General features: G+C 50.6%; 1 protein-coding gene across 1 annotated transcript; it reads right to left on the reverse strand.

The window, feature by feature from the left end:
• Positions 1-2,836: 2,836 nt before the first annotated feature.
• On the reverse strand, positions 2,837-15,359 carry rmc1 (regulator of MON1-CCZ1). Its single transcript, XM_080489992.1, has 21 exons — positions 15,134-15,359; positions 14,576-14,652; positions 14,329-14,413; positions 14,201-14,257; positions 14,041-14,127; positions 12,938-13,078; positions 11,905-12,008; positions 11,229-11,318; positions 10,997-11,102; positions 10,815-10,923; positions 9,773-9,817; positions 9,647-9,700; positions 8,516-8,644; positions 8,301-8,407; positions 8,104-8,223; positions 5,826-5,903; positions 5,627-5,731; positions 5,475-5,543; positions 4,483-4,570; positions 3,383-3,520; positions 2,837-3,209 (listed from the first exon to the last, which is right to left on the reverse strand). The coding sequence occupies exons 1-21, from the start codon at positions 15,260-15,262 to the stop codon at positions 3,130-3,132; spliced, it is 1,998 nt and encodes a 665-aa protein (XP_080346118.1). The 5' UTR covers positions 15,263-15,359; the 3' UTR covers positions 2,837-3,129.
• Between the last annotated feature and the right edge of the window lie 207 nt (positions 15,360-15,566).

Here is a 15,566-nt window from a genome sequence, read left to right on the forward strand (position 1 = left end):
AATAAATGAAAAGTACTACTCAAGTATGTGTCATTTGTGTATTTGAATATGTGTTGGAGCTGGCAAAGGTGCAGACACATTTTGATTCACACGTCTAGTTATTAAGTCTTTGCTGAATTTCAGCAGCACATCAGTAAGATAAGGATGGACAGCAGACATAATGCTAAATTAAAGCTACAAGCAGCCTTGAATGGGTCCTCACTGCTTGACTCTGACCAAGAATGTCAGTCTGCATATATATGTCATCTAATAAAACATGTGAAATTTGGGGCCAGTCGGCGCATGGACCTGACCATGACCTGAGACCTAACTTTCTGTTTCCAGCAGGTGGCGCCATGGCTGATGGTCATACATGCATTAAAACATCTTTCTGAAACTTTTCCAAAATCAATATTCCATTAAAATGATGCTGAGTCATCCAGTAAAACCAAAGACTATTACACTGTTGTGATGTTTAATGGTAATTTGACATCATTTGTGGTTCCAACAACAATCTACCTGGTTCTGCTTGATGTAAATGTTGTCTTCTACAGCCGTCCACATAGACAGCTCAGGTGGACGAGCGTCCAGAAATAGGTGATCCTCCAGACACACTTCAAACCCGCTGACTGCTCCTGCCTCGGGATAACAGGACGGCAGCTTGTTTGGGATGCATATGCTGTCTCTGCTGAATTTGCTGCAGGAGGGCACATGATGAAGCGTTGTTAGACACACGGCTTGAGAAAAAGCAAAATCACCGGCTGTATAAAAATGCATCGAGCAGAAAGCCTCGCAGCAAACTTGTCCAGTGTGCAGACTCAATCTGCTGTGTCTCTATGGCAGACGGACGTACCTCCAGTCCAAACACCTCACCGTTCTCAACATAGAAGACATTTAAAGCAGGTCTGTAGACGTTTCCCCCAGTGGTGCGAGACGTTTCCCCCAGTGGTGCGAGACGCTTCCCTCAGTGGTGCGAGACGTTTCCTCCAGTGGTGCGAGACCTTTCCCCCAGTGGTGCGAGACGCTTCCCTCAGTGGTGCGAGACCTTTCCCCCAGTGGTGCGAGACGTTTCCCCCAGTGGTGCCAGACGTTTCCCCCAGTGGTGTGAGACGCTTCCCTCAGTGGTGTGAGACGCTTCCCCCAGTGGTGCGAGACGTTTCCCCCAGTGGTGCCAGACATTTCCCCCAGTGGTGCCAGACGTTTCCCCCAGTGGTGCGAGACGTTTCCCCCAGTGGTGCGAGACGTTTCCCCCAGTGGTGCGAGACGTTTCCCCCAGTGGTGTGGTGCGAGACGTTTCCCCCAGTGGTGTGGTGCGAGACGCTTCCCCCAGTGGTATGGTGCGAGACGTTTCCCCCAGTGGTAAGAGACGTTTCCTCCAGTGGTGCGAGACGCTTCCCCCAGTGGTGCGGGACGTTTCCCCCACTGGTGCGAGACGTTTCCCCCAGTGGTGCGGTGCGAGACGTTTCCCCCAGTGGTGCGAGACGCTTCCCTCAGTGGTGCGAGACGTTTCCCCCAGTGGTGCGAGACGTTTCCCCCAGTGGTGCGGTGCGAGACGTTTCCCCCAGTGGTGCGAGACGTTTCCCCCAGTGGTGCGAGACGTTTCCCCCAATGGTGTGGTGCGAGACATTTCCCCCAGTGGTGTAGTGCGAGACGTTTCCCCCAGTGGTGCGAGACGCTTCCCCCAGTGGTGCGGGACGTTTCCCCCACTGGTGCGAGACGTTTCCCCCAGTGGTGCGGTGGGAGACGTTTCCCCCAGTGGTGCGGTGCGAGACGTTTCCCCCAGTGGTGCGAGACGCTTCCCTCAGTGGTGCGAGACGTTTCCCCCAGTGGTGCGAGACGTTTCCCCCAGTGGTGCGAGACGTTTCCCCCAGTGGTGCGAGACGTTTCCCCCAATGGTGTGGTGCGAGACATTTCCCCCAGTGGTGTAGTGCGAGACGTTTCCCCCAGTGGTGCGAGACGTTTCCCCCAATGGTGTGGTGCGAGACGCTTCCCCCAGTGGTGTGGTGCGAGACGCTTCCCCCAGTGGTGCGAGACGCTTCCCCCAGTGGTGCGAGACGTTTCCACCAGTGTCACGAGACGCTTCCCCCAGTGGTGCGAGACGTTTCCTCCAGTGGTGCGAGACGTTTCCCCCAGTGGTGCGAGATGCTTCCCCCAGTGGTGCGAGACGTTTCCCCCAGTGGTGCGAGACGCTTCCCCCAGTGGTGCGAGACGTTTCCCTCAGTGGTGCCAGACGTTTCCCCCAGTGGTGCCAGACGTTTCCTCCAGTGGTGCGAGACGCTGACTAATTTCAAACATTTCCATTATTTTAATTTTGTGGAAATCTTATTCGTCTTACCATGTTTTTGTTTTGTTTTCAACTCACATCATTTTTTTAATATTCACTCTGGAGATTTTATGATGAACTTAACTTTGCGTTGACATACCGTTCGTGGTACTTGTAACTCTGGACTTTTCTTTACATCATTTCACAGGGAGGCCACTGGGGGGCGCTGTCTGTTCAACAAATATTTGAACGCACACGTCGCCTGTCCTTCAGCCGCCATCTTAAAGCCAACAGCGCCCTCTGGTGGAGTCACAAAATAGAACGGAGCTTCAGGTCAAAGGTCAAGGTGTCCCAGGTGAGAAGGTGGATGGTAGGTGTGGTTCCTGTCGCTGCTGAGGAACCGCGTGGTGCTGACAGAAGGGATGAAGGGATGAAGGTGAAGAAGATGGTTTGATGTTTGATGAACTTTAGTAAAACATGAAATGTCCCAGAAGAACCCAGAGGACCGGGAGACCCGGAAGCTCCTCCCATCGCCCCATGAATCCGCTTCTTTAGTCGTTTAATCGAAGTTTGAGGACGAACGAGACTCAGAACTGTTTGTTTAAACTTTAATCTTTTTTTAACATTTAAAAATCAACTTCTCTATTTTAGTGACATTCAACAGAATTAAAGCTTAAAATGATTCAAACTCTCAGTGCAGCTTGTTACACACACACACACACACACACACACACACACACACACACACACACACACACACACACACACACACACACACACACACACACACACACACACACACACACACACACACACACACACACACACACACACACACACACACACACACACACACACACACACACACACACACACACACACACACGTCACACAGTAGACGGTTTCATCAGAGCTTCGTCACCAAACAGCTGCTTGAAGTGGAAAACGTGTTCTTCACAGTGCTCACCTGGAGAGTGGGGGGGGGGGGGGGGGGGGAGGGAGGGAGGGGGGAGGGACGGGGGGGAGGGAGAGAGGGAGAGACAGGGAGGGGGGGGGGCGGGGGAGAGGGAGAGAGAGGGAGAATTTGTAATTGGTGTTGTGCGTGTGCGCGCGTGTGTGTGTGTGTGTGTGTGTGCTGACCAGGGTTGAAACAGGGACCCCCCCTCAGTCTCTGGTTTCTCTGCTGAAACGATCTGAACACGGTGTAGAACAACATCTGGTCTCCGGTTTGTTTCGCAGCGTCGAGGAACTTCCTGGCCGACACGTTGTCATGGCCGCCTGCTCAGAGAGACGGCAACTCAGAGAGACGGCAACTCAGAGAGATGGCAACTCAGAGACGGCAACTAAGAGAGACGGCAACTCAGAGAGACGGCAACTCAGACACTCGGGCAACTCAGACACTCGGGCAACTCAGAGAGACGGCAACTCAGACACTCGAGCAACTCAGAGAGACGGCAACTCAGAGAGACGGCAACTCAGAGACGGCAACTCAGAGACTGGGGCAACTGGGAGACTGGGGTCATACTACACAGTATGAGCCACTACGGTCCAGTTTGGGTTTTAATGCATTTCCACTGACAAACGTTGTGGACAGTACTGAAAGTACCGTACTGTACCAACTGTTACTGTACTTGGTAACCCCTCTGTTGGAGTACCTAGAACATTGGAACAATTCCAAAAGGCGGAGCTACAACGCAGCCGCCTGCTGATTGGTGGTGATGATGGTGACTATGGACAAGCAGCAGCAGTTCCTCCTCCTGTTGTTGTTTACATCCTCACTGGTAGTGTTGTTAACTGGTTTAGTCCCGTCGGGGCGACACTGCCCCCTGGTGTTCAGACGCTCCTCTCAGTAACAGTAACAGGAGGAGGAGCTTCAGCAGGAGCTGGACGCTGCTGCTCACAATGAGAACCTTTTCCAAGCTGTGTCACAGAGAACGAGGCTCAAGGTTCTACTGAGCGGCGACGCAACAACTAATGTGTTCTGTGTTCTACGTTCTGTGACGACTGTTGGGAAGTGACATCACACACCAGCGTTGATCTTAATCCCGCTTCCTTTAACCGTACTCTCTGCAGTGGAACCACACAACAGAGTTCAGTCTGGGTAAGCTTTGCTGTTCCACACCGACCCGGCACATACTGCGCAGACTACAGATGTTAGGTTCTAGAGTACAGATGTTAGGTTCTAGGCTACAGATGTTAGGTTCTAGAGTACAGATGTTAGGTTCCCAGACCGTTCGTACCGACGCTGCGGATGAATCGCAGCGCTCCAAGAACCTGCTGCTTGGACAGCAGAACCTCCACGATCTCGTCATTCGCCGTCGACAGACGCTGGAACAAAGACATGAAGACACAAGGACACAAAGACACGTCAACATTCTGAACGTGATGAATTCAACCCAGAAGAACCGTGAGGAGTTCCGTCTTTGAGCTTTTTAGTCAGAAAATCTCCTTAAACAGTAAAAAGAAGTTTCATGTGAATAAAAGACGAGTTTTTAGCTTCGCGTGCATGTGTGTGTGTCTGTGTGTGTGTGTGTGTGTGTCTGTGTGTCTGTGTGTGTCTGTGTGTGTGTGTCTGTGTGTGTGTGTCTGTGTCTGTGTGTCTGTGTGTGTCTGTGTGTGTCTGTGTGTGTGTGTGTGTGTGTCTGTGTGTGTGTGTGTCTGTGTGTGTGTGTCTGTGTGTCTGTGTGTGTGTGTCTGTGTGTGTGTGTCTGTGTCTGTGTGTGTGTGTGTGTGTCTGTGTGTGTGTGTCTGTGTGTGTGTGTGTGTGTGTCTGTGTGTCTGTGTGTGTCTGTGTGTGTGTCTGTGTATGTGTGTGTCTGTGTGTGTGTCTGTGTGTGTCTGTGTGTCTGTGTGTGTCTGTGTCTGTGTGTGTGTGTGTGTGTCTGTGTGTCTGTGTGTGTGTCTGTGTGTGTCTGTGTGTGTCTGTGTGTGTGTCTGTGTATGTGTGTGTCTGTGTGTGTGTGTCTGTGTGTCTGTGTGTGTGTGTGTCTGTGTGTGTGTGTCTGTGTCTGTGTGTGTCTGTCTGTGTCTGTGTGTGTGTCTGTCTGTGTGTGTGTGTGTCTGTGTGTGTGTGTCTGTGTGTGTCTGTGTGTGTGTGTCTGTGTGTGCGTGTGTGTGTGTGTGTGTCTGTGTGTGTGTCTGTGTGTGTGCGCGTGTCTGTGTGTGTGTGTGTGTGTGTGTGTGTGTGTGTGTGTGTGTGTGTGTGTGTGTGTGTGTGTGTGTGTGTGTGTACCTTCAGCATGTCCAGAGACAGCTGGTGAGCAGGAGGGTAGGTGCTCTCCAGAGACAGAAGCAGACAGGCCTGAGAGACAAACACAGTGAGGAAGAGGAGGAGGAGGAAGAGGAGGAGGAAGAGGAGGATGGAGGAAGAGGAGGAAGACTGACCAGTGGTTTGGAGTCACTCAGAACGTGGTACTGCAGGAACTGATGAAGCATGTAGAACAAGTTGTGCTGAACCAGAGTTTTGATCACCAGCTCGTACAGGTAGTGCTGCAACACAGGACAGTACTCGGATACACTCTGGAAAGTACTGGTATACACAGTGAAGTAGTGGGCTACAGAGGTAGAACAGTTCTGGACTGACCTGCACGGTGATCTGGTTCTGGTTCAGGGACCGGATGTACTCCATGAGAACCGCGATGATGAACTTATGAGCGACGCCCTGAAGGACAAAACGCCGTCAGTACTACCTGCACCAGCTGCTCTCAATAGAACCTGTTCTAGATCCAACCTGCTCTCAATATAACCTGTTCTAGATCCAACCTGCTCTCAATAGAACTTGTTCTGGATCCAACCTGCTCAATAGAACCTGTTCTGGATCCAACCTGCTCTCAATAGAACCTGTTCTAGATCCAACCTGCTCTCAATAGAACCTGTTCTGGATCCAACCTGCTCTCAATAGAACCTGTTCTAGATCCAACCTGCTCTCAATAGAACCTGTTCTGGATCCAACCTGCTCTCAATAGAACCTGTTCTGGATCCAACCTGCTCTCAATAGAACCTGTTCTAGATCCAACCTGCTCTCAATATAACCTGTTCTGGATCCAAACTGGTCTCAATAGAACCTGTTCTAGATCCAACCTGCTCTCAATAGAACCTGTTCTGGATCCAACCTGCTCTCAATAGAACCTGTTCTAGATCCAACCTGCTCAATAGAACCTGTTCTGGATCCAACCTGCTCTCAATAGAACCTGTTCTAGATCCAACCTGCTCTCAATAGAACCTGTTCTGGATCCAACCTGCTCTCAATAGAACCTGTTCTAGATCCAACCTGCTCTCAATAGAACCTGTTCTGGATCCAACCTGCTCTCAATAGAACCTGTTCTAGATCCAACCTGCTCTCAATAGAACCTGTTCTGGATCCAACCTGGTCTCAATAGAACCTGTTCTGGATCCAACCTGCTCTCAATAGAACCTGTTCTAGATCCAACCTGCTCTCAATATAACCTGTTCTGGATCCAAACTGGTCTCAATAGAACCTGTTCTGGATCCAACCTGCTGTCAATAGAACCTGTTCTAGATCCAACCTGCTCTCAATAGAACCTGTTCTGGATCCAACCTGCTGTCAATAGAACCTGTTCTAGATCCAACCTGGTCTGAATAGAACCTGTTCTGGATCCAACCTGCTCTCAATAGAACCTGTTCTGGATCCAAACTGGTCTCAATAGAACCTGTTCTAGATCCAAACTGGTCTCAAGAGAACCTGTTCTGGATCCATCCTGGTCTCAATAGAACCTGTTCTGGATCAAACCTGCTCTCAATATAACCTGTTCTAGATCCAACCTGCTCTCAATATAACCTGTTCTGGATCTAACCTGGACTCAATAGAACCTGTTATGGATCCAACCTGGACTCAATAGAACCTGTTCTAGATCCAACCTGCTCTCAATAGAACCTGTTCTAGATCCAACCTTGTCTCAATAGAACCTGTTCTGGATCCAACCTGCTCTCAATATAACCTGTTCTAGATCCAACCTGCTCTCAATATAACCTGTTCTGGATCCAAACTGGTTTCAATAGAACCTGTTCTGGATCCAACCTGGTCTCAATAGAACCTGTTCTAGATCCAACCTGGTCTCAATAGAACATGTTATGGATCCAACCTGGACTCAATAGAACCTGTTCTGGATCCAACCTGCTCTCAATAGAACCTGTTCTAGATCCAATCTGCTCTCAATAGAACCTGTTCTGGATCAAACCTGCTCTCAATATAACCTGTTCTAGATCCAACCTGGTCTCAATAGAACCTGTTCTGGATCCAACCTGGACTCAATAGAACCTGTTATGGATCCAACCTGGACTCAATAGAACCTGTTATGGATCCAACCTGGACTCAATAGAACATGTTCTGGATCCAACCTGCTCTCAATAGAACCTGTTCTAGATCCAACCTTGTCTCAATAGAACCTGTTCTGGATCCAACCTGCTCTCAATATAACCTGTTCTAGATCCAACCTGGTCTCAATAGAACCTGTTCTGGATCAAAACTGGTTTCAATAGAACCTGTTCTGGATCCAACCTGCTCTCAATATAACCTGTTCTAGATCCAACCTGGTCTCAATAGAACCTGTTCTGGATCCAAACTGGTTTCAATAGAACCTGTTCTGGATCCAACCTGGTCTCAATATAACCTGTTCTAGATCCAACCTGGTCTCAATAGAACCTGTTATGGATCCAACCTTGTCTCAATAGAACCTGTTCTAGATCCAACCTTGTGTAAGTTCAATCAGCTTTGGACCTGATCGGTCAGAGTTTAGAACAGAGGATCTTAAAGTTCTGGTTGAACCTCAGTTCCAACCTGCAGGTTACCGGATCGTTTTAACGTTCTGTTACACCGGTACCGTGTGTGTGTGTGTGTGTACCTTCTTCTCGGTGAAGGACGACAGAACGTGTGTGTACATGTCCGACTGGTCAATGACCGCCTGCGTCCTGACGGGACGTTTCTGGGCGGCGCTGCCTCGACTGGGACCAGACTCCATGGCCTGTGGGCGGGTCCAGAATGAAAGCTCCGCCTCCAGCAGGTGTGTTGGACCTGCTGTCAGGACGACTGGGTTCTCACCAGGGTGTAGCTCTGCTCCGCCTCCAGGTACTCTTTGTACACCTGGTTCAGTTTGTCGAAGACCGTTGCCACCATAGGAAGACTTCCCTTCGCCCCACCTTCCAGAACTAGAAGACAGAAGACCAGAACCGCAGAATGTCAACACTCTGATGGCCGTTGCTCACCTGGTTCTACTGAACAAACAGAACCTGGACGCCCAGAAGGAGGAGACGTACTCTGAGAACACACCGACAGGATCACCATCTTGCAGTCTCTCCTCCGTAACAGGAAGTCCATCAGCTTCCCCTTGTCCTGCAGCAGGTTCACTGTGGGGGGGAGCTTCACCTGGAGGTACCACAGGTAACCTGAGGAGAACACTGAGGATGTGACTGAGGAGAACACTGAGGGGAACACTGAGGATGTGACTGAGGGGAACACTGAGGATGTGATTGAGGGGAACACTGAGGGGAACACTGAGGAGAACACTGAGGATGTGACTGAGGAGAACACTGAGGGGAACACTGAGGGGAACACTGAGGGGAAGACTGAGGAGAAGACTGAGGAGAAGACTGAGGAGAACACTGAGGATGTGACTGAGGATGTGACTGAGGAGAACACTGAGGAGAACACTGAGGAGAACACTGAGGGGAACACTGAGGGGAACACTGAGGAGAACACTGAGGATGTGACTGAGGATGTGACTGAGGAGAACACTGAGGGGAACACTGAGGGGAACACTGAGGGGAACACTGAGAACACTGAGGAGAACACTGAGGAGAACACTGAGGATGTGACTGAGGAGAACACTGAGGAGAACACTGAGGATGTGACTGAGGAGAACACTGAGGATGTGACTGAGGAGAACGCTGAGGAGAACACTGAGGATGTGACTGAGAACACTGAGGAGAACAATGAGGAACTTGAGGAAATCAGAGAACACTGAGGATAACAGAGAACACTGAGGATATCGCTGAGGAACCTGAGGAAAACAGAGGAGAACATTGAGGAGAACGGAAAACAATAGGGAGAACCCAGGAGAACACTGAGGAGAACAGTGGGGAGAACCCAGCAGAACACTGGGGTGAACAGAGGAGGCCACTGGGGAGAACCCAGCAGAACACTGGGGTGAACAGAGGAGAACACTGAGGAGAACCCAGCAGAACACTGAGGAGAACACTGGGGAGAACCCAGCAGAACACTGAGGAGAACCCAGCAGAACACTGGGGTGAACAGAGAACAGAAGAGAGAAGAAGGTTCCAGTAGGAACACAGCAGCTTTACTCACTGTTTCACCTTGAAGGTTTTGGTTCTTTCTTGAAAACGTTCTTGTGTAAAAAAGGTTGAACTCACTAACTTTGTTCCACAAACCTTCACTGGCGCTGATGATGATGTCGGGCTGGAAGACGCTCCAGGACGAAGAGTCTGCAGCAGGAACGCTCAGGAACAAAAACTCTAAGCAGAGAAAGAACCAAAGCAACCTGAGTGGAAGGATACAGAGCTGACAGGGAACCGGAGGCTGAGAGGGAACCACAGCTGGACCTGCAGAGGAGAACACAGGGAACTCTACTCAGAGACTGGCTGGCTGGCTGACTACATGAGCTTCAGCTACCGCTGCTCTGGTTAGAGACTAGAGACACGCTGCTCTGGTTAGAGACTGGAGATACGCTGCTCTGGTTAGAGACTGGAGACACGCTGCTCTGGTTAGAGACTGGAAATACGCTGCTCTGGTTAGAGACTGGAGACACGCTGCTCTGGTTAGAGACTGGAAATACGCTGCTCTGGTTAGAGACTGGAGACACGCTGCTCTGGTTAGAGACTGGAGACACGCTGCTCTGGTTAGACACTGGAGACACGCTGCTCTGGTTAGAGACTGGAAATACGCTGCTCTGGTTAGAGACTGGAGACACGCTGCTCTGGTTAGAGACTGGAAATACGCTGCTCTGGTTAGAGACTGGAGACACGCTGCTCTGGTTAGAGACTGGAAATACGCTGCTCTGGTTAGAGACTGGAGACACGCTGCTCTGGTTAGACACTGGAGACACGCTGCTCTGGTTAGACACTGGAGACACGCTGCTCTGGTTAGAGACTGGAAATATGCTGCTCTGGTTAGAGACTGGAGATACGCTGCTCTGGTTAGAGACTGGAGACACGCTGCACTGGTTAGAGACTGGAGATACACTGCTCTGGTTAGAGACTGGAGACACGCTGCTCTGGTTAGAGACTAGAGACACACTGCTCAGGTTAGAGACTAGAGACAAGCTGCTCTGGTTAGAGACTGGAGACACGCTGCTCTGGTTAGAGACTAGAGACAAGCTGCTCTGGTTAGAGACTGGAGACACGCTTCTCTGGTTACAGACTGGAGACACGCTGCTCTGGTTAGAGACTAGAGACACGCTGCTCTGGTTAGAGACTAGAGACAAGCTGCTCTGGTTAGAGACTAGAGACACGCTGCTCTGGTTAGAGACTGCCTGATATGCTCGGGTTGGAGGTCGAGGAGGAGAAGGCCTGGAGTTGAGACTTGGGTGTGTTTGTTTACCTGACAGGGGGATCCTGTAGGGGTGGATGGACCTGGCAGGCAGGACGGGTTGGTGCGTGTTAACGGCACAATCGGGTTCCGTCAGCCGGATGTCGAAGATCAAAGACGTCTGACAGAGAAAAGAGTAAATCAAAGACTCCTCGCCTAGAGTGTCACTCCCTCCGACCTTTAGCTCCTCCCACCTGAGAGCTCTGGTGATGAACCACCACCAGGTTGTCCACAATGTTCAGAGCAAACTTCCCCGTCGTGTTCAGCTTCAGCACCTGACTCTTTTTACATGTTCCCTCCCTGAACACCGGCGGGACAACACACACCAAACAAGCAACGCAGGGTTAAAAATAAATATGGTTTGAAGTAACTGTAATGGAGTACTAGCTTCCAGAGACCAGTTCCTGGGACTGAAACTAAGATTACCTCGGTAGATGATAGAGAACCACCTCCGCACTGGGACTGTTGGCGGTTCTGGAGTGATGCTTCAGATACATGACGTACAGCTGGCCATAACTACACACACACACACACACACACACACACACACACACACACACACACACACACACACACACACACACACACACACACACACACACACACACACACACACACACACACACACACACACACACACACACACACACACACACACACACACGTGGTAGCAGGATAACGATTCATACAGAACATTTGGAATATACTGAAAACACTAGCAGTGTTAGCGTGTTAGCTCATGTTCTGAGCGGAACATGCTAACACTAGCAGTATTAGCGTGTTAGCTCGTGTTCTGAGCGGAACATGCTAACACTAGCAGGGTTAGCGTGTTAGCTCGTGTTCTGAGCGGAACATGCTAACACTAGCAGTGTTAGCGTGCTAGCTTGTGTTCTGAGCGGAACATGCTAACACTAGCAGTGTTAGCGTGTTAGCTCGTGTTCTGAGCGGAACATGCTAACACTAGCAGTGTTAGCTCGTGTTCTGAGCGGAACATGCTAACACTAGCAGTGTTAGCCTGTTAGCTCGTGTTCTGAGCGGAACATGCTAACAGGTCCTGTTAAGGTCCATGCTAACAAACACAAAGGTGAGTAGCAGGACTTACATGGTTGCCATGGCGATGTCTCTCTCCGACAGACTGAGTTTGGCGGGTTTGGGGACGACTGGCAGCTCGATCTCGAATTTGGACATCTTGGACATGGTCCCGTTCTGAAGGAAACACGGAAACGCTCAACAATACTAGGATCTTTGTCCGGCTTTATTTTAGAAACAGGACAGGTTCCTACAGTGTCTGTTGTTGTCCTCTACTGTAGCCTGAGGGTTAGGGTAGGGTGAGGGTAGGGTTAGGGTTAGGGTGAGGGTTAGGGTAGGGTTGGGTTAGGGTGAGGGTTAGGGTAGGGTTGGGTTAGGGTGAGGGTTGGGTGAGGGTTGGGTGAGGGTAGGGTTAGGGTTAGGGTGAGGGTTAGGGTAGGGTTGGGTTAGGGTGAGGGTTAGGGTAGGGTTGGGTTAGGGTGAGGGTTAGGGTGAGGGTTGGGTGAGGGTGAGGGTAGGGTTGGGTGAGGGTTAGGGTAGGGTTGGGTTAGGGTGAGGGTTAGGGTGAGGGTAGGGTTGGGTTAGGGTGAGGGTTGGGTGAGGGTTGGGTTAGGGTGAGGGTGAGGGTTAGGGTAGGGTTGGGTTAGGGGAGGGTGAGGGTTAGGGTAGGGTTGGGTTAGGGTAGGGTTGGGTTAGGGTGAGGGTTATGGTTAGACTAACCCCGAGTCTAACGAGCAGATAACCATCTGGTACTTTGGTACGTCCTGATTGAAAGTGTCCTGTCTTGTTAGGGGTTAGGGTCAGGGTCAGGGTCAGGGTCAGGGTCAGGGTCAGGGTCAGGGTCAGGGTCAGGGTCAGGGTCAGGGTCAGGGTCAGGGTCAGGGTTGAGTCTGGTTATAATAGTTGAATGACTTATGGGAACATGATTCTTCTCTTTGCTTCATCCCGACTGAAAACAGGAAACAGCCATTCTGTGTTTTTGTGTTTTTGTGTGACTCCTGATTGATACTTGGAGTAATGAAGTAATCCTCCAGACCTTCATTGATCCTGCCTTACAGAACGCTGCCTCGTAGGGACCTGAATGTTTGGTGGGGAGGTTCTCCTACCCGGAAGGCGAAGGGTTGCAGGACGTTCCCCTGCACGGTGGTGGACAGCAGGATGACGGCGGTCTCTGGACAGTACTGGTACCAGTTCACGTTGATGTTCTGGTTCTTCAGCAGCTTCAGGCTGCGCTTGTCTGGAAACACCTGAGATAAAAAACTAGGTTTTAAGTGAAAACTTTTATTTTTTGTTCCAGAAGTTTGTGGCAACATTTTGAGAACAATGTCCGTTTCCACGGAAACGGCAGAAACCCAGAAAACAATGTAGTAACATGCCAGGCCACCAGTCGGCGCTGAACCACACACACTCGTCCAGAACAACATTGTTTCATGTCCACGCATCATTTCTGGCCGACTCTGCGCTTTAGTCTGAAACCGCTTTCGTTTTTTAAAAAGGTTCCTGAGTGGAGGAATTTTAAAACGTGTCGACGGACACGATGATGTCATGGCCCCACCTCTTGACCCGGATGAGGCGGACTACCTGCTCTAGGTGGCGCTGCAGAAGCTGCTGATGCTCGTTGCTTTTAACCGGACTCTAACCCGTCCATCTCTACGTGTCTTCATGCTCAGTGTTTTCATCGCTTTCAGGTGGATTTCTGTGGCAGAGTTACAGCGCCCCCTACAGGCCTGGCCTATATGGAACCTTAACAGAACGACTGGGAGAAGAAAGCTTCATACACTCTGAACATTAACCACAGTATCGGGACGTTCTGGTGGACGGACCAACCAGTTGGATTGTTATTACGGTGACTGTCAAAATAAAAGTACCAAGTCCAGGAGAATATGGACGGGGAGTTCTGGCACTCTGGAGGAAACGTTGTTCTGATGGTCTCTACTGAGCAGTACCACCGTGTCAGCCGTCCCCACGGCAACGGAGCCAGAACTTTTTCAGAAAGTAGCATCTTCCTCAGTTTATACGACAGCTGAGTCGGCGCTTTTCCAAAACGTTTCACTTCAGGAGCACTTTACAAAAAGTTACGTTTTCAGTGACTCCGAGCACCGTTGTCATGGAAACAGACAAGCCGAAAGGGCAGGGAAGTTAAACGGCGCCAGAGAAGTTCTGGAGGTTTGACACCGGAGACGACTCAGGGTGGGAATCAGTGGTTCACCTGGTAGAACTCGATTCCTTGGTCGGTGATGAAGACGATCTCGTTCCAGTTGGTCCAGCAGAACCCCAGAACACTGGCGTTCTTCGTCTGAGGAACCAAAGCAAAGAGTTTAGCCCCGCAGTGGGACTAGAACGCGCCGAGGAACCTGGAGAAGTCCTACTTTGCACTCCTGCGTAAACTCGGTGTGCGGGTAGTCGGGGATGAAGTTGATGAAATCCTGGAAACACAAGAAGGAGTGAGAACCTTCATCACTGGGTCTGGACTCGTCTTCCTCTGCTCTCAACTCACCACAGATTTGGAGGTTCTCTGAACCGCCAGGATTTTATTCCCGATGGAGAACTTGATGCACTTCACCTCCCCTTTGTCATCCATTCTGAAGAAGAATGATTCATCATCATCATCATCATCATCATCATCATCATCATCATCATCAAATCCTCGCCAACACGTCTTTTCATCAGTTAAAGTTAAAAGACCAAAACAGACTTTTACACTTTAGACGTGTTTATAAACTTTCCCACGCAGCAGGACGTACCTGAAGGCAACACTGCTCTTGTCATCAGGACCTTTAACAACAACGCCGGTCGCTCCACCCGAACGCACCGCAAACACCTACACACGCACACGCACGCACGCACACACACACACACACACACACACACACACACACACACACACTCAGTAGTACGGCTAAAGTATTCCTTCTAACTGTAACTCCTTAATGTGAACGTGAGCAACTAGTTCCTCTGTGGTCCAACCTGCTGGTAAAGTCACTAGTTCCTCTGTGGTCCAACCTGCTGGTAAAGACTCTAGTTCCTGGTCCAACCTGCTGGTAAAGTCACTAGTTCCTCTGTGGTCCAACCTGCTGATAAAGTCACTAGTTCCTCTGTGGTCCAACCTGCTGGAAAAGTAACTAGTTCCTGGTCCAACCTGCTGGTAAAGACTCTAGTTCCTGGTCCAACCTGCTGGTAAAGTCACTAGTTCCTTGTCCAACCTGCTGGTAAAGTCACTAGTTCCTCTCTGGTAAAGTCACTTTAAAAGGTCCAGGTGTTGTGGAGCTGTCGTTAGCCTGTTAGCCGCTAGCATTAGCCACCTGCTTGTTAGCCTCGTCGAAGAAGACGTTGTTGACGCTGGACGCGTGCTCGAACTGGACCGGGTCCTCGCTCAGCTCCAGGTAGTGCTCCCCCAGGTAGAGCTCCCCCAGGTGGTGCTCCCCGCTCATCCTCGCGCTGCGGTCCGCCGGCTGGGCCGCTCTTCCCCGCTGGACTGGCTGTCAGAGAGCCGCGGAGGAGGGGCGGAGGACCGGAGCTCCGGCAGCCGGATGTCACGAGACCTCCGCGGACTCCTTCACGGAAAGAGCCGCCGAGGATAATGATGCTCTGTAATCTGGATTTTAACGGAGGACGATGCTCTATATTGTGGTTGTTAGAGGAGGACGATGCTCTCTAATCTGGATGTTGGAGGAGGGAGATGCTCCATGATGTGGATGTTAATGGGAGGAAGATGCTCTATAATCTGGATGTTAG

The sequence above is a fragment of the Lipophrys pholis genome (assembly GCF_963383615.2).
Source record: "Lipophrys pholis genome assembly, chromosome: 20".
Classification (NCBI taxonomy): domain Eukaryota; kingdom Metazoa; phylum Chordata; class Actinopteri; order Blenniiformes; family Blenniidae; genus Lipophrys; species Lipophrys pholis.

Coding starts and splice junctions, on each gene's coding strand:
- rmc1 (XM_080489992.1), bottom strand. CDS start 15,262: ATGAGCGGGGAGCACCACCTGGGGGAGCTCTACCTGGGGGAGCACTAC. Junction 10,924..10,996: donor TTCATCACCAGAGCTCTCAG/GTGGGAGGAGCT, acceptor TTTCTCTGTCAG/ACGTCTTTGATCTTCGACAT. Junction 3,210..3,382: donor GGGTCCCTGTTTCAACCCTG/GTCAGCACACAC, acceptor CCCACTCTCCAG/GTGAGCACTGTGAAGAACAC.